The following is a 17,985-nucleotide window of genomic DNA, read 5'->3' on the forward strand; positions in this document are numbered from 1 at the left end:
AAACTTATTTGACAACAAGCTTTTACAAATTGCCTTATGAATATTTTGTCCCCCGAGCTATGGGGGAAATTGGATCGCTTCGATTGGAAAATCGTAGAAGATTCAACACTCTTGACGAGGAATTTGGTGAGATTGTTTCATTTCATTATATCATTCATCAATCCTATTTGCCATGTAGGATTCCCTCAATTGCACCCTTCCCGTTCCTATCTGAAACAGCTTTATGGGTCGTATGAGTTCTCTGCACCTAAAGAGTTATTTTACTGTTTCAGATTTTCCCTACCATGATTACATAGACTTGTCGCGATGTGCACTATGGTACCACACTAATATTCAAAATCAACATTTGAATTGAGAATTTAATCCAGATTCTCATTTTGACATCTTCTGCTGGTTTACATTACTGCCGCTCATAGCAAGTCCGTCCCATTTGCGTTTTCATCATTTTTCAGTGTATCGCTGGAAACATTTTGGTTTTCTCTGTAGTTTGAAGAGAAAATTTGGTTTTCAGTACTTTGTTCTGATGAACATTGAAAAAAACCTCAAGTAATTTTGTCCCATTGAACGAATGATCGCAAGTCGGTCCCATATGGCATAAATCATCGCAAGTCGGTCCCACAGCCATAAGGGCCCAGCAAATGATTTTCAACAGAATCAAAACAAAAAAATAATCCTTATCAAGCGAAAATCTTTCATTAGCCGTAGCGGTGACAGATTCTTTTGATTACTTTATTTAAAACGCATACAAATGCCGAATTACCGTTGGACTTTTTACGATTTTTCAATGGCGTTTTTCTCATTGCAACAAAAACGCAAATGGGACGGACTTGCTATGAGCGGCAGATTATTAGTTGTACCATGTGTATCAGCCAATGCAAGATGTGTGTAGTCACCCTTTGCTATGCTATGCTATGCTACAAGTATTTCTTTGCATTTCGAAGGTTTCTTTAAAATAGATTTATAAAAATACAAAATTTATATGTAATAGATTTTATTTTCTCATTTTTGATTATTTCTATAATATATTTTTTACATTTATTTATAAAACGTACTTAATAATGAGAGTTCGATTCTTTTCTAACTGTACCGAAATTCTAAACTGCCGCGTTCACTTTTTGTTTCGAATGAACAAGACAGATAAATAATAATCGAAATTGCTCAAATTAATTAAGACCAGAGACGAACATAGATGTCGATGTGATTGAAATGGAAATCGGTAGAGGTGTAAATGAAATAAAATGAATAAAAAATGCGTTAGCAAAACACGCGAGTAAACTATTGCTGATAGTAAAATTCTGAATAAAATCGACAGGAATACGCCTAATACAGGTTCGACTACTGTTTGCTTGAGTTGTTCTCCGAAATTGCGTTATTATGACTATTTTACGATTGTACGGATGAAAAAAAAAACAAATACCAGGTCCAGTAAATCAAAATCAGAATGAAATATCCAACCAAAACCCACAAAACTGATTAACATTTTCAGCTATCACACCGATTTTTTCTTCTTTTAAAATTTCCATCCGATTGCTTACTTCGTTTCATTCAAACACAGGAAAGGAACGCTTGCTGCTTCTCGAGTGGATTTTCAAGGAATAGATTATTTTGTCCAGGTGTTTTATTCCAGTTTTCAAAACGGATTCATTTGAGTTGATAGGACACACAAAAATTCTATCTTCTGATTTCTATTTGTAGAGAGAAGTTCAAATATTGTTAAAAGCTTTAAACGATCTTGAATAAAATGGAACAAAGTAAACGAAGGTTCTCAAATTTGCCGTTAAAAGAATAGTTAAAGTCAGAGGAAAATCGCGTCCGCCCTCTCTTTCTGTGTTCTCTTTACTGCCCTTACACGCTAATAGTAATAGTTAATCTTTAATAGTAGTTCTTTCTACTTTTTCATGATCTTTTCGCATTAAATATACGCCCTAAGATTAGATTTAATGTATATAGTTTATGTAGGTATATACAATATTGTGTTGTGTTTATTGAATTGTGTTTGTGTAAGCATGATGAATATCATGCTCTTTTTTTATCTCTTTATTATCACCTAGCTTAAATCTGTCAGAAGTATATAGAGAAAAATTCTCACGTTTTAGACTGTTTCGCGCCTTCTACTTTGTTCCATAGAAAAATAACAAATTTATCTGCTACTACAATGACTTATAAAATGATGTTGTTTGTGTTTACCTCGTAACTGCGACGTATCGGCGCATGCTGACGAAAAATGGCAGATGAGATGAAAGGACACAGGGAAACTAAGTCGGGGCCAGGAAGAAACTATGCTTATCCAACATGTTTGGTGCTATTAGTTACCGAGAACGTGTACATCATCTTGCTCTTTTTCCCGCTGACGAACCGCGACTGCTGTTTCTACCAGTAGGTAGAGGCATTTAAACTGATCTTTATCATCTCGGATGACACCTGGAAAAAGGGAGAAGATTTTTTCAAATTACTCGGGATAAGACACCACTATGGTGAGATTGTAATTCTCATTAATAAAGAGGTAACGAAAATTGGTTACCTTTGACTTTAACGGCCGTTGTCGTGTGCTGTGAATTGTTCTGGGTGTTATTGTTGCTGCTACTATTGTTGTTGTTGTTCAGCGTATTGGTGTTGTTCAAAGTGGCGGTTACTATCGTTGGTGTTATCGCTTTGGCCGTCGACATCTCCACAACTGGCGTGCTTGGGGTACTGGTGGTGATTATCTTCTTCACCGTCGCTTTACCAATCTGCATCGGCGTTGCCACAATAGTTGTGCTACCCTGCTTTATTGCCGTTACAACTGGGTTCGCTACACTAGTAACAGTTTGTTGTTTACTCGCTATACCGGACACTACGTGAACCCGAGAAAGGCCAATAGGAATAGGACTGGCTGTAACTATTTGGGCTGTTTGCGCTACCGTGGTTCTGTCTAAAAGGGGAAATAAATTATTTAGAAATTAATGAAATAACATTACAACTTGATAGAATTTACCAGGGACAGTACTAATAGTCTGTGGAAGATGAGCAATATTTGTTGCCGTAAAGTACTCAGGGCTATCCGATGCAATGACCTCTTCTTCGGTTATTCTATGAAATAAAAAAAAAACATTGTAATGCAACAGTTCTTTGCATATTGAATCATGGACTTACTCTTCTGGAATTTCATCAACTCTATCGTGAGCATACCGTATCATACCGTCCCAATCAGCATGTTCAGTTTGAAGCTCATCGTCTTCATCGGGATACTCATATTCTATATTGCTTTCGTCAGACCTGAATAGTAGAAAACCTCGATCAGTAAATAGCATTTTGGGTTCCATTCGATTTTCGGATATTTAATTCCAATAAACATAATTAAACCTTTCAAATTTCTTATTAAGCTTGATTAGTTCTTGAAGTTTCTTGCGTTTCGGGATTTTTCTTGGTCGCTTGGGAATGTGATTGAAAACAGGTTGTTGGGCGCGATAGGAATGAATGTTATAGGAGTAGCTTCGAGCGTGCATAAATATTGTAGTTAGTTGTTAGGCGAACTAAAACGAAACAATAAAATAATAACTACTTCAACTTACCGATAAATAATATGATCTTCGAAATCAACATCCTCCTCGACCTTCACCAGTCCTGCCGGAGTTTGTACGTATTGCTGACCAATGTGGGAGGCCATAAGGGTAGGTACACCTTCCTCAATAACTTCTTCTTCTTCAATTATTTCTTCCGTGGCGCCGACAATAACCTCCGATGCCGGACTCATTGTGATAGGATTCGGCATATTTATCAGCTGACTGTTGAGCTTTTTACCTCTCCGAGAAATTGTATAATGCATCGGATCGTGGCCTTCTCGTCGAATCATCTCTGGTAGAATCCTTCGCCTTGCATTGATGAACCAGTTGCAGACCTAACCAGTATGTTACAATATTAGAAATATCAAATGGAATAAAACGTTTAATATGGGAAACAAACCTGCAGTACTGTAAGGTTGGCTTCTTGCGAGAGAGTCACTTTTTCAGCGTCACTGGGATAGGCGTTGTATCGGTGTTCGTATAGCCAGCGCTTTAAAATTTTAACAGAGTGCTTGGGCAAGTTACCCCGTCGTTTTCGTATGGCTGCCGAATTATTTGGACTTATTCCTTCTAGTTCAGTGTGATCGCCTTCGTGCTCGGTACTGAAGTTGTGCTCACCAATCGCGTGTTCTTGGTCCGAACCTTCTGTGTCTTCGGCGCTGGATGCAGGTTGAAAATTAAGCTCTTGGGCTGCCAAACAAATGATTGAAAAAAAATGTCAAATTCAGAAAAGGTTCCAAATAAGTTGGTTCTAAAATATTTGAAAATTAGGGAAATAATTATGGTTGGAAATAAAATAGTACATCGGAATAGAAATTTTAATGAGCAAATTTTGATAAACTTCCAAAATCGTTGAATAACTGCAATGTATGGTGTTCTTTTCTTACATATTTCTTATGAAATATTTTATATTCGTATCATTGATTGCAATACGTTATTTATGGTAACTCCCACGTGTGAAAGGAACAACAGCATTTTTATTGAAACAAAACTCTCGTTTGACAGCATCTGTCAAATAAACTTTTGAAGCTTTCAAGCTTTAATGTTCGCGTTACGCAAACTTTCCGAACGATTTGAGAGCTTTTTTTCCAAACAGCCGAATTTTGACAAGCCGCCGCAAAAACTGAGCTTGTGTGAGTGCAAGATCGACTTGCTTAAAATGGAATCAAAACAGTACGTTTGCACAAATACTCTGTCAGAATTCACATGTCAAAAGGAACGAAAAGTTGGAAGAGAAAAGTCAAAATCATCAGTGCAGTTGAAAAGGTTGCCAGATATGATTTTTCCTCAGAAGTTCAATGCTTTTAAAATATTATCCAATTTTGTAGAGCTTCTATATGTTTTGTTGTTTTATTTTGATTTTGAGACTTTTGCGTTTATTCATCCCATAGAGCTTCTATCATAAACATTTTATCGCTTGCTAACTGTGTCAGCTAGCACTGTAAGAATATGAACGTTTGATCGGTTACAAAGTAGCAAATTTACACCTGAACGTGAATTTAAATTTACAATTTTCTATTTACGGTAGGTCCAAGAAGCACAATTAGTTTGGAGAGATTACTAAATAATACAATATTCCGAAATTTCGTCGTTTTGAGAGAAAAAAATTCACTGTCTGAGCTTTCTCTTGAAGACTGCCATACATTTCGCCGATCTGGTTTGTAGTGGGAGATGGTTCCAGTGAGACGTGCCATAAATTAGAATACTTTTCCTAGATGGTGTTATTTGTTGGTGTACAACGTAAGATTCAAATCTGTCACTCCGCGTTCTTTGCATTTCACTTTACAAGTAATCGGGGTGCTTTCGTTAAATGTAGAACATAATGATATTCAATATGTAACTGTGTTGAAATCATAGGTTGAAAAGGTTTTTTTTTATTTTGCTTAATTGCAGAAAAATCTAGAGTTTGTTTTGATTAGGTCGTATGAACCAATATACACAAAATTGGGTTATTGACTGCAAACGAATAATAAAAATGTATTTTACGTTTGGTAAAAACTCGGTTTCATTTTGTCAATAAATAACTTTTACAAAACTGTTTGAATTTAAGACGCATAATGACTTTCTCATTTTCGAGTGCAATTTGGTTTTTGCGACTATTTGCACTGCACTGAATTATCGTGCAAAACAAAGGTCGCAAAATAACAGTCCGGCAAGTTGGTTCTTGCGACCTTATGCATTTTTTCAAAAAATGCTGAAGCAAGTGTTTAAAAGTTAATATATTCAATCGGAAACTGTTTATGAGAGTAGTTTACGCTATCCTGTAGGATAAACTTCTTGAGTTTCTAGAGAGGTAAGATAAAAATGCGAAATTAAATATGAGTGGACAAAATTTAATCTCTGATTTTATTATTTTTTCATCACAGATGCCAATAAAACAAAACAGCTTCAAATAAAAGCCACAGGAAGTAATTAACAGTCCCCCGGCGGCTAAAGTGGTAAGAGGAGTGCATTTTGCAGAAAAAGAAGATTCCATAGAGCACATATCACCCGTGGGACCTTTAGTGGGACCGGGACATCGGTCAAGGGATTGAAACGTAAGTCCTCATTTTTATACTCTTTATTGACGTGCTTGATGTCGTGCTAATTGTATCTAATTATTTCGGACAATACGTAAAATTTCACCAGATTATTTTCACCGGTTGAAAAAAACCAGCAAATTTTCCGGAAAGTTCTTAGATCATTTTTCTATTATTCCAATGAAAGATTAGGAAATTATTTGGTTTCAAAAGACTCGTAATAGTATTTGGTTTTGAATTAAAAAAAACTGAATAGGCAAACGAGACACAACAGTATAAGTATTAATAACCAATTTTCATCACTACACTTGGCTCATTACCAAATGAAGTTTTCCTATAAAGTAGAAGAGTAATGTCTTGTTGAAACTCTAGCATTTGAAACAATTTGAAAGAATTAGCTAAGTTTAAGACTTATGAAATGAAGTTTTAAGATAAAATTTAGCAATATGCAAAACGACGTTTGCGCCGAACATGTTAAGCCAAAGGTCGTCAGTGCATGTTCACTCGGAAACCTAAGTTTATGCCTGCAGTTAATACTCTAGGCTCTATCAAATCTATTTTCGCGTCGCATACCAAATTTTCAGACAATACTGAGCAGTATTTAAAAAACCAGAATTAAAAATAAGTTACAAAATTTCAACTGCGATTTTCTCGAAACACATCGGGTGGCTCATACGACTTAATCAAAACAAACTCTAGAAATCTTTAAATAAAATTGTATAAATGAACCAAACAAAAGAGCTGCCAGCACTGTAACCCAAACGTCAATTCGGTTCATTGGTGTTTGTTAAAGGAGCAAAGATTCACTAACACCAATCCAGTAATTTATCTTCATGATTACTTTACATGAACAAAATATTTAGAAGTCAAAATTTCGTGAAATAACTAATTTTGTCATACATTTTAATTCACAGTTATGGTCATATAAATGCACAAGTAGTTTATAATAAGACCTTCTTAAAATAAAGTTTACAGTAAGATAGGTCTTGGAACAAAATTTCATCAGCAGAATCGTAACATTTTCATCTGCCGCCATGTTGAAAACAAATGTCACAAGAAAAATGTAGCTGTTTATTGAAAATATTAGCAAATTTACCAGTTTTTTCACTACGATTGCTTTCGCAAGCCACTAGCAGACTGAAAACTATCAATAATACAGAATTTAAAGACAATGCAAGGGAAGATCTCAAATTTCTGCATCGTAAATAATATTGCTAGATACAGCACAAAACTTGACATTTGACGTGCAATAAAACAAGAAAAGACGCAACAAAACTTGAAATATCTGACAAATTATGCAATAGATTTTGATAGATTTTTGTTTACGAACGAAACAGGAACAGTAGAATCAAAATAGTTACAATTTAGGCATCCTTACCTTCATTTTCTTGCTGAAGTAATTTGGCTTGGAAATTTGCCTCCCGAGACAAATCGCGAATGTCCGTCCTTTTGATGGTTTGATGAGTCTCGATCGGTATTGAAGTAATTTCGTATTCTTCATGTTGCATTTCATCTGGAGAGAGGATGACCTCCTCGGTCTCCACGATTTCCTCTATTTCCTCAATCTTGACGGCTTTTCTAGGGCACCGGGAACAAAAATATCCGGACTTGTTCCGGGAATAATCGCTTGACAGTAGCTTTTTTGCCTAGAAAAATAACGAGCGCGGCCACTGAAATGTTTGCTTGAGTTTTCTCCTCACACAATTCAAACCGCTGCGCCTTCTTCGACAGCAGAATCCCGAGTCCACTTTTCACTACACTTAACAACGCAATGATTCGCTGGTTATTCCCTTGCTTCGGTACCAAATTGAATCTCCCTTAACTCCCGTTGGCACTTGCCTACTTTGATACTGTTTTCAACAAATTTTCTACTACTTGAACTAACGAAAATTGGTTGAGAAAATTTCAACTTACAGCTTCAGAAAAGCCAGCGAGCTGTCAAAAATGTGACGAATCTAGCAAGAGAAATAACAAAAGCCTTCCACACAATGCAACGCGAAATGTCAGAATGACAGAGCCGTTCACAGCGTCCGCGGCAAAAAATTACTGATGTACGGCGGTCGTTCGTTTATACCGAAGTTGCACCTTCGGAACAAAATGGCGGTATGTTTGTGTTGAAGGCAGAAAAGCTTCGCACGAGCTTTCTTGCCTTGGGCTTTTTCCACTTTACAAGCTTTTTACACAGACCACGGTGATGCATATCCTAACAAGTGTGAGATATTTTTCATTAAAGTAAAACTATATTTTAGAAAAAGTAAAACAAAAATTATTGTAAAAAGTGTAAAATAGTTGTTTCAGAATAAAAAACATAGTGAAAGAATTCTAATACAAATTTTTGTTCTTTGAATTATCCTCAAAACGATTTCTTTAGATTTATTTATTCCATAAACTCAGGATAAAAATATTCAATTTTATTTAACTCAAGTCGATTTCCAAAAGAGTAGAAATGTTAGACAGACGGAGACCGAGACGGTCGAATTTTCAATGGCCCTGTTAGTTTGACACGATTTCCTTTCACATTTTCAGGAAGGTATAACATTATTTTTTAACTCGAAATCTTAAGTTTTATTTTCTCCTCTCATATTATTAAAGCAAATAAAATTCATCAATTTAGTATTTAATTTTATTTGAAAATGCCAAAGCTTTTACCTATAGAAAAATAATCCTTTTGATTTTCCTCAGTGTAATGCTCTGTTGCCATGTTTGTAAAAGCTCAAGTTCTTATCACAGATGTAAATAGGGTGGATCGTAATGCAACACCACCCATTTATATGGGTGCATCCGGTTTGTTTACATTTTCGTCTCTTCGCGTTATAAGTGTTGTAAAATTTGACTCTTGAATAATTATAATAATTTGGCGTTATGGCAGCCGAATTTCTAGCTGAGAATAACGTCTGCGGGCAAACTATTTTGCAAATAGTGGCCGAAGGAAATACAATCATCTGTGAGCTGTTGCGACTGAAGGAGTTTATACCGGAAGTATTTTGGTAAATGTTTTTATTTCAAGTTTAGTACAAATTCCCATGTAATCAATCAAAAATTTCATCCGCAGTTTGAAAACAAAAGATGAACAACAAAAATACGGTGAAATCCTTATGGATTTCAGCTATTTTCAAATATCTGATGTTCAGGATCAGAAAATTGAGGCAGACGAAAAGTTACAAGCTTTTGATGAGGAAATTCGTGAAAATTATCTGGTCATATTGAATCGATTTTATATTGTTTTTGAAAGTATTCACAAATACATCAAAGATTTGAATACCTTTATCGAAGAGTTGAATTCCGGGATGTTTATCCAGCAATCTACTGAAAAAGTCTTTCAAGATGAAGAAGGCAAACAGTTGATGGTAATGCCTTAAAAAGGAAAAAAAAAGTTTTTTTAAACATTCATACTATTTTCAGTGCGAAGCTTTGTATCTTTACGGTGTTATGTTGATGGTCGTCGATCTCCAGATCCCAGGTCTGGTACGGGAACGTTTGTTGGTGGCCTACCATAGGTACAGTGCGCTTAAAACCGATGGGGACAGTAGTATCGATGAAGTTTGCAAATTGCTGCGTTCCACGGGATTCAACGATGGAAATAGTGCTAGGAAAATAAGCAATTATCCAGAAGAGTACTTCTGCCGAATACCTGTTAATCAGCATTATGTTGAGATGGTTATCGGACGCTTGCGCTCGGATGATGTGTACAATCAAATTTCGGTGTATCCTCTTCCTGAGCATCGCTCAACAGCTTTGGCTAACCAAGCCGGAATGCTTTATGTGTGTCTGTTCTTTTCGACCAACACCTTGCACAACCAGGCGGCGAGAATGCGTGAGATTGTTGACAAATTCTTTTCGGACAACTGGATAGTTTCATTCTACATGGGCATTACGGTTAACCTTCTGAGTAAGTACAACGCCGCCTTGTTTTATATGTGTGTTTTAAACGTAGGCAGTAAGGACATTGTATTAGGTAAAAATGGGAATACAATTTCTACAAGTTGAGATCATGTTTCCAATCTTTCTTTCAACTTAATGTTTTTTCAGCTTAAAAAATACCAAATATTACTTGTTCTATTCCATTCTAAAAACAAATCATATTTCAGATGCTTGGGATCCGTTCAAGGCTGCAAAAACTGCATTGCTAAACACTTTCGACAGTGGAAACTTGAAGGAAATTTGTAGCAAACAGAAACGCTCGATGGACACATTACTTACTAAAACTAGAAACATCCTGAAGGAGGGTAATCTAACAGAACAGAAGCTTCTTGACAACATTCCAAAGGTAACGGCATTGATAAGAGAGTGCAACATTACTGTTCGATGGGTTATGTTGCACACAGGACAACCGATGATTGATATGGGGAGTGTGGCTTCGACGAAAAAATGTCTCCAGGTGAAGGAACTTATCGAAAGTGAAATCGATTTCAAAGGGATTGAATTCTTTGAACTATTGCTGAATACGGCTCAGCTCGAAGTCAAGATAAGAGATATTTTAAAAACATTGCTAGACGAGCGTTTACAGCGATGGGATCATTTCAAGAAAGAAGCATGTGAACGAATTCAGGATTTGGCGGATGCTTATTCTGGTGAACGACCGTTTGGTAAGATGAAGATAAACGAAAGCTTAAGCAAATGGTTCCGTAATATACGAAGCGAAATAGACAAGCTAAGCAATGAAGGTTCCAACTTGAGCATGTCCGGTCGCACTATAATCCAGTTGATTCAAGCGTTAGAGGAAGTGCAGGATTTCCATGACTTGAATAAAAATATGCAAGTAAAACAGAATATGGTAGAAACACGGCAATATCTTCATCAGATGTTTTATACTATAAGTATCAAGGAGGATGATCTGATAAATCTTCAGTTGATAGGAGATTTCAGTTATGCATGGAAGTTGATCGATAGCTACACACCAATGATGCAGGAAAACATAAAAAAGCAACCGAATTTAGTTATCAAACTGCGTTCGACCTTTCTAAAGCTGGCTTCCGCACTGGAGATTCCGTTATTGCGCTTGAACCAAGCCGAAAGCGAAGACCTGATTGACGTATCCAAGTATTACAGCAACGAACTAGCCAATTTTGTGAGAAAGGTTGTACAGATCATTCCAGAAACGATGTTCATAATTTTGGCAAAAATAATAGATATGCAAACAAATGTCATCAAGCAAATTCCCATGCGATTGGAAAAAGAAAAAATGAAGGAATATGCTCAGTTAGAAGAACGTTTTGAGATTGCTAAACTCACGTATTCTGTGTCAACGTTTACCGAAGGAATTCTCGCTATGAAGACTACTTTGGTTGGAGTCGTTGAACTTGACCCCAAACAGCTACTGGAAGATGGCATTCGCAAGGAATTAGTCAAAAATGTATCTGATGCATTTCACAGCAACCTGACGTTTAATCCTAAGACAAAGGAATCCGAACTGGACATTAAGTTAGCTACGTTACACAAAATCATTGATGGGTACAAACGATCTTTTGAGTACGTTCAGGACTATCTCAACATACATTGTTTGAGAATTTGGAATGAAGAAATGCAACGAATAATCAACTATAATGTGCAACGAGAGTACAATCCTTTTATCCGGAACAAAGTTATGGATTGGGAATCGGAATTTCAGAGCGCCACAATTCCCATTCCGAATTATGAACCTGTAGATATGTCATCGGTGACTTTTATCGGTAGATTGGCAAGGGAAATTTTACGAATTACCGATCCCAAGTAAGATTAATATGTTGATGTGGAAACATTATTTTAATATCTATATTTAATTTTAGAACAACCATCTACATCGAAATTTGCAATACCTGGTATGAACCGAAAACTCACAAGAGTATCATTACAAATAAATTTACCAGCCGGATAAACGATACCTTCGGCCCTCCGGCATTGGTTGGCATCGACAAATTATATTCATTCATGGTGACGGCAGAGTTGGAAAACTATCTTTTTACAATACAACGTAAACTACAACACGAGCCAACGTGGTCGGATGCATTAGGCAATGTTGAGACGGAACTACAAAAATTAGACTTCCAGGAGAATCCTATCAAAAGCTATGCCAGTCTTGTAACAACGTTCACAAAAATTTGGCCTACCCTTTTGGACTGGATTCTAAAAATAGGCCAAAAACAAATCCTAAGGGTACACATTGCTTTCGAGTTGAATTGCAGTTGCAAACTAAAGTCCACCAAATTAGAATCTTCACTGCGAGCTCTGAACGATGCCATATTGATGGATGTCGCCCGTCACTCGATGGATGCCAGCAAACCTCTACCGAGTGCTGATATAATTTTCGAACTAAATCGATACCTCGAATATGCCGGATTGCAGAATCCTTTTCGAAAAAAATACATCAACACAAAGAGTCCACGTTTTCTAGCTCTATTATCGTTCCTGTTTGTTATAGCCCATCTTCCTAGACTACAGTATATGAAGAATGTAGACAGCTTGATTGCGAAAAAGAAAAACGATGCCATCGACGGGTTTCCTGCTATCATTGGGCTTCTGACAATCTTACGACAGTTTCAAACGGGTGAATTGGATTTATTCATCCAGTATCTATGTCAATACGCTATATCTTTGATCGACGTTAATTTAAAGTAAGTTAACAAACAAATTTGTGAACTTCAACATTTTTCTCAAATTTATTTTGTTTTGCAGAGCCAAGCAAGAAATTTGCATTGAAGCCATGATGGCAATGCGTTTCCTGGAAACGTTTACGCGAGTCGCCGAGATATCGCGCCAACAACTCGAACAGTACATTCCCGATCCGATACTGAATCAGTACGAATTCTTGTCCAGCGGAAGGTCTTGACATGGTCAGGTTTGGCGTTGTCTAAGCAGTTGATAATTGAAACGAAGTTATATTGCATGATCTATGTTTTAAATAAAAGTTTTAAACAACTTACCTACTTTCATATATGAAAACTTTATTTGAGATATTGTGCTTTTTCAGATTATCATGAATTTAATTTGTTTTAAGTTGATCAGCCATATTTGATCAGCCGTAGGAAGTCATTCCAATGGTCGGTATGGACATCACAGGAATGTTTTTTTCACAAATCGTATTCAATTATAAATAACATTCAATGTAAAATGCCAAACAGACTTTATTAAATGATGTAAATACCTTCACCATAAATGGCTAAAATTCACAGCTTAAGCAGTTAAGTAACATGTGATAGGGAATCCAACCTGACACCAGGCGAGCTTTAAGGTGTGGTTTTGCGAAGATACTTTTTACCCGAAGGCAGTTCGACATTTGTTACTCCACCCGGAAATAGGGATGCCAAATCATCGTCCTTTACCGAAGGTTGGACCATACATTCCTGGCCCTGTACCCAATCCGCTGGGGTAGCTACCTTCTTAAGATCGGTCAGCTGCATCGAGTCAATGGTTCTCAAGATTTCGGTAAAGTTGCGACCCGTTGTTGCTGGATACAGAATAGATAAACGCAGTTTCTTGCTCGGATCAATGACGAAAACTGCCCGGCAAGTTAGGGGCAAACCCGCCGAACCTATTTCATCTTTATCGAGCATATTTAGTTTGACTGCCAATTCGCGCTTCTCATCGTCGATAATAGGATAGTGGAATTCACTCAAATTTCCGTAGGCCTTGATGTCATCTATCCATTTAGTGTGCGATTGGACTGAATCGCAAGATAACGCTATCGGTTTTACATTTCGCTTGGAAAATTCCGGAACCAGCCGGGCAACTGTTGATAACTCAGTTGTGCAAACGGGGGTGAAATCGGCTGGGTGCGAGAAAAGGATGGCCCACGAGTCTCCAATCCATTCGTGGAAATCAATCTTGCCAACGGTGGTGTCAGCAGAAAAGTTAGGGAACGGATCACCTAGCTGAAGAACCATTTTCACTCGATGGAATATTAATTTCAATGTAATTCCAGTATTCTGATCCGAATATGCCGCTGCCTGCTATCAGACTTGTGATTAATTTCTTTTAATTTTTTTAACGGTATCGAGAATAATATTGTGAAAAGAGTTATAACAGAATGAAAACTCGAAGGGTGTCGTCACATAACACGAAACGTAAATTAACTTACCTATACCAAGGTCTTTTGATACACAGGTTCTCCGACTTTCACAGTATAGGCGAGAAGTGAGCGGGGCTCTCAATGAGTTTGTTTATTTTTTGCTCAGCTTTTCGGTGGTTTGTTGGTGTTTTTCGCACAGCTCAGGGAATTTAGCGAGAGGAAAAGCAAATGATTTTTCGGCTAGAACAGGTAGAACAAAAAACGCGTTTGACTTGCACAACGGTTAGATTTATTCTCATTCACTTCTAATAGGCAGTGGTGCCAATATATCTAAAATATAAGTTAAACCGAAGGGCTGCCCAATTTTCGGAACGTTCATTCACCCCCCGTTGAGTCTCGATATCGAGATCAACCGAAGGAAGTACGGCTATTTGAGCAGCACCGTTGATGTTGTCTTCGCCTGGATGAAAAGTCACGATGCTTCCAAGTCGCCACTGCTTTCCAACCAACGTTATAAGCAGGCTCTGTTTTTTCACAAGAATCGGCAAGTCGCGATGAAACTTTCCACGGTGATTTCAAAGTAGCATAAAGTTCGGCCTGTTTATGGTTGAATTGACACACACGTGGAAGAGGTTTGGGTTTCCTAGGCTGAACAGAACCTGACATCACCCAGCCCAATTCTGTTTCTGCTAGGGTGAGGCTGCTGTTGTTCATTTTCAATCTACCATCTCGTACCAAGTCGAAGAAGATTTCGTTACCAATGATCATGTCAACCGGATCAGGGACATAGAAAGCTGGATCTGCCAATGTAAGACCGGTCGGAATTTCTAATGTTCGTGTATCTACTTCGCATAGGGGTAGGTTGGCAGACACAGATGGCACAACCAAAAATTCCAGCTCAGAGGTGGAAAAGTCATTGGCACATGATTTGATGCGTGTCGAGAGAGTATAATTCACACGGGTCTGAGTGTCGTTGAGTCCACTAACCGGAAGTTCAACTGGTCGCATGTTGATCATAAGCTTGGAGGCCAAACTCTCACTGATGATGTGACTGTCGGATCCGGAGTCAAGAAGCGCTCGACACTTAACAGTGGAGCCATTCTTCCCGACAATTAGCACTTGCGCTGTCGATAGTAGCACCTGCTTAGTGGCTGCTCCCAAGTGAGCACACATTGTTGCAGTGGTGTACTTCGATGTTGTTGGCGTTTCAGCAGCACCATCAGCTTCCATCTTTGCGCTACTGGTTGGGTTGGTGGGATGCAAGAAACTGTGGTGCTTTCGATTGCATCCTTCCACCTTGCACCCTTGCTCGGACGGACACTCACTGACTTGATGAAGTGCTCGCAAGCAGTTGAAACAAAGACTGGCCCTTGAGACGACAGCCTTCCTGTCCGGCAAATTCATTTGTTGGAATTTGGGGCACCGGTAGATGGAGTGATCTTCCTTGCAGCAGGAACACGACTGCTTCGCCATCTGGAAGAATGATCTTGCAGCTGGTTTCAAACCGTATGTTGGGCGTCTAGCAGGAAATGTTGACTGCTGCCTTGCTGGCTGCTCGGAGCGACTTGTGCGCAGTAGAACTCGTCCTCTCTCCCGCAGGAAGTCGATGAATTCTTGAAATTCAGGTAGCTCGTTTCTCAGAAGTTTCGTTTCCCACTGCTCTTTGGTTTCTTTGTCGAGTTTCTTGTACAGCACATTGACGATGAGAAGCTCAGCTAACCCTTCTACTGGGAAACCATGACCACGAAGAGCATCAACGTGTTTGGTGCATGTTTCGACCAGCTTTGTAATACTGTTTCCTCGATGTTCGTTGGTGACTTTCGGACAATCCAATATGGCGTCAATGTGTGTATCCAAAATCAGTCGTCGGTCTTCGTAGGCGTTTTCTAAAATCTTCCACGCCAAGTCATAATCGTTGGTGTTTATGACATCTTGGTCGATTTTGTCCTTGGCGTCGCCTAACAACGCGTTTCGGAGATGAAGGATTTTCATGGCGGGAGTCTCGTTGGCGTAGCGCTGCATGATGCTCTGGAAGAGGCTTTTGAAGCTGAACCAGTTCTCCGGGTTGCCATCGAAGACCGGAAACGGAGCGTGTAATTGTGGAGCGGCAGCTTGCACGTAGATATGTTGCGGGGGAACTGGTCGTGCCATTTCACTGCTGGTCGATGGGAGAGCGGGTGTGAGACGATCGATGTTGGTTTGTAGCGCAACGTAAAGTTGGTTGTGGAGAGACTCGAATCGCAGATATTTGTCCTTTTCATCGTCTCGCTCATCCCTTGGCTTGTTGGCGACGATTTCCACGTGGACCTTGTCAAATTCCTCCTCACATTTCCTCAGTGTCTCCAGGTGCAGCTTGAGCAAATGGATGCTCACGGGTTCAGCCTTGAGGGAATCTTCAATCCGCAACAATTTGCCGAAAATTAATTCACGGCGATCGAGAAGACAGCACAATTCTCGAGCCATTCTTCGTTGCTGGTCGCGTAGGTCCTGGGCTGTTTTTTGTTCCGCAATAGACGGCAGAATATTTCTCGGAACCTTGCCTCCAGGAATTTCACGGCGCGGGGTTTCAGATTCCGACATTTATTTGCAGCACTTTTTTTCTTTGCACCCGCAGGGGGTAAATCACTATTTGATTTTTTCCTCTTGTGGGAAACACTTTCAATTTTTTCCTCTTGTGGGAAACACTTTTTTTTTCAAATTTAGTTCGATTTTTAATTTAGCCAAAATGGCTGACAGTTTTTTTTCACTAGTGCCTTGAGCACGTTCACACTCGGCACCAAGATGGTGGACCGGTTAACACTAGTGCCACGGGCACACACACACTACTGAACAGTCAGACTTTTCGCCAAGATGGCGGATTTTTTCACTAATGTGCTACGAGCACACACACACTACTAAAAGTCACGGACTTTTCTTCGCCAAGATGGCGGATCTCTTCACAAAATTGTGCTTCGAGCACTTTTCACCAATATGGCGGAATGTCTTAGAACTTGTGCGATGCACACACACACACAGTCACAATTTGGAAACAACGTTTTTTTTCCAAAATGGCGTCGAGCCGAAAATTTTCGTACACGGTACGAATTCACTCGCGATAAAAGAGCGAGTCGCGATTAACTTTTTCGATAGCCGGAAATCATTCGAAATTCCTCAGGCTATCCGGATCGATTAGGACCAAAATGTTTTTCGCACAGCTCAGGGAATTTAGCGAGAGGAAAAGCAAATGATTTTTCGGCTAGAACAGGTAGAACAAAAAACGCGTTTGACTTGCACAACGGTTAGATTTATTCTCATTCACTTCTAATAGGCAGTGGTGCCAATATATCTAAAATATAAGTTAAACCGAAGGGCTGCCGAATTTTCGGAACGTTCAGTTGGTAAACAAACTTCATGAGTTCCGCATAGTTGCATTGCCTACATAGCCAAAATGGCTGAATCGAGAATTCGATATTCGGTAACACCCAGGGATGGGATTATGTCAGGGTCATGAACTAAATTTTGCGACCAAGGAGTCGTTTTATTTTTCGTCTGTCACCAATTTAAAAACCTATCGCGATGAAAACAGACACGAAATGATTGCTTGGTTTCTGAAGGAAATTCGAAATACAGATATCATTCACGTATATTCCTTTCAATCATGTAGACTGTTGAACATATCACCACATGGTGATCAGTCATCTAAGCCTGCTTTCGCGACCAATACAAAAAAATCAGTCATGACTGGTTTAGGTAGACGTGTCATGAGAACCATCACCAAGGCAATTCTACAATCGTTTATTTTCCACACAATCGGTCATTCGTTCTCGATCTCCACTTGAAGAAGTTGGAAAAAATAGTTGAAGAATAGCCTCCAGAACCCTTATATGCAAATACGCCTGGAGGATTGTGGGGCTCCGGATGGTGTCGCAGTCGGTTCATTCGAGTAGGGAATCATCGCCGG

The 17,985-nt window shown here is 38.8% G+C and overlaps 4 protein-coding genes across 5 annotated transcripts; 1 reads left to right on the top strand and 3 right to left on the bottom strand.

Moving 5' to 3' along the window:
• Nucleotides 1-974: 974 nt before the first annotated feature.
• On the bottom strand, nt 975-8,082 carry LOC129760203 (iroquois-class homeodomain protein irx-5-like). Of its 2 annotated transcripts, XM_055757802.1 has the most exons (8): nt 7,440-8,082; nt 3,943-4,232; nt 3,552-3,877; nt 3,343-3,471; nt 3,133-3,255; nt 2,975-3,069; nt 2,522-2,911; nt 975-2,421 (listed from the first exon to the last, which is right to left on the bottom strand). In XM_055757802.1, exons 1-8 carry the CDS (start codon nt 7,567-7,569, stop codon nt 2,306-2,308), a joined length of 1,599 nt encoding a protein of 532 aa, XP_055613777.1. In that variant the 5' UTR covers nt 7,570-8,082; the 3' UTR covers nt 975-2,305. The 2 variants fall into 2 exon arrangements, with proteins under 2 accessions (XP_055613777.1, XP_055613779.1); XM_055757804.1 differs by lacking the exon at nt 3,343-3,471 and having other exon boundaries at nt 7,440-8,078.
• A 724-nt stretch (nt 8,083-8,806) lies between these two features.
• On the top strand, nt 8,807-12,959 carry LOC129760201 (WASH complex subunit 5). Its single transcript, XM_055757800.1, has 6 exons — nt 8,807-9,048; nt 9,114-9,408; nt 9,464-9,950; nt 10,150-11,770; nt 11,827-12,651; nt 12,713-12,959. Exons 1-6 carry the CDS (start codon nt 8,924-8,926, stop codon nt 12,864-12,866), a joined length of 3,507 nt encoding a protein of 1,168 aa, XP_055613775.1. The 5' UTR covers nt 8,807-8,923; the 3' UTR covers nt 12,867-12,959.
• A 184-nt stretch (nt 12,960-13,143) lies between these two features.
• On the bottom strand, nt 13,144-14,053 carry LOC129760202 (peroxiredoxin-6). Its single transcript, XM_055757801.1, has one exon. It carries the CDS (start codon nt 13,918-13,920, stop codon nt 13,264-13,266), a length of 657 nt encoding a protein of 218 aa, XP_055613776.1. The 5' UTR covers nt 13,921-14,053; the 3' UTR covers nt 13,144-13,263.
• Nucleotides 14,054-14,453: 400 nt separating this feature from the next.
• LOC129760199 (uncharacterized) lies at nt 14,454-16,625 on the bottom strand. Its single transcript, XM_055757799.1, has one exon. The coding sequence runs from the start codon at nt 16,623-16,625 to the stop codon at nt 14,454-14,456; it is 2,172 nt and encodes a 723-aa protein (XP_055613774.1).
• Between the last annotated feature and the right edge of the window lie 1,360 nt (nt 16,626-17,985).

The sequence above is a fragment of the Uranotaenia lowii genome, unplaced genomic scaffold (genome assembly GCF_029784155.1).
Source record: "Uranotaenia lowii strain MFRU-FL unplaced genomic scaffold, ASM2978415v1 HiC_scaffold_504, whole genome shotgun sequence".
Lineage (NCBI taxonomy): Eukaryota > Metazoa > Arthropoda > Insecta > Diptera > Culicidae > Uranotaenia > Uranotaenia lowii.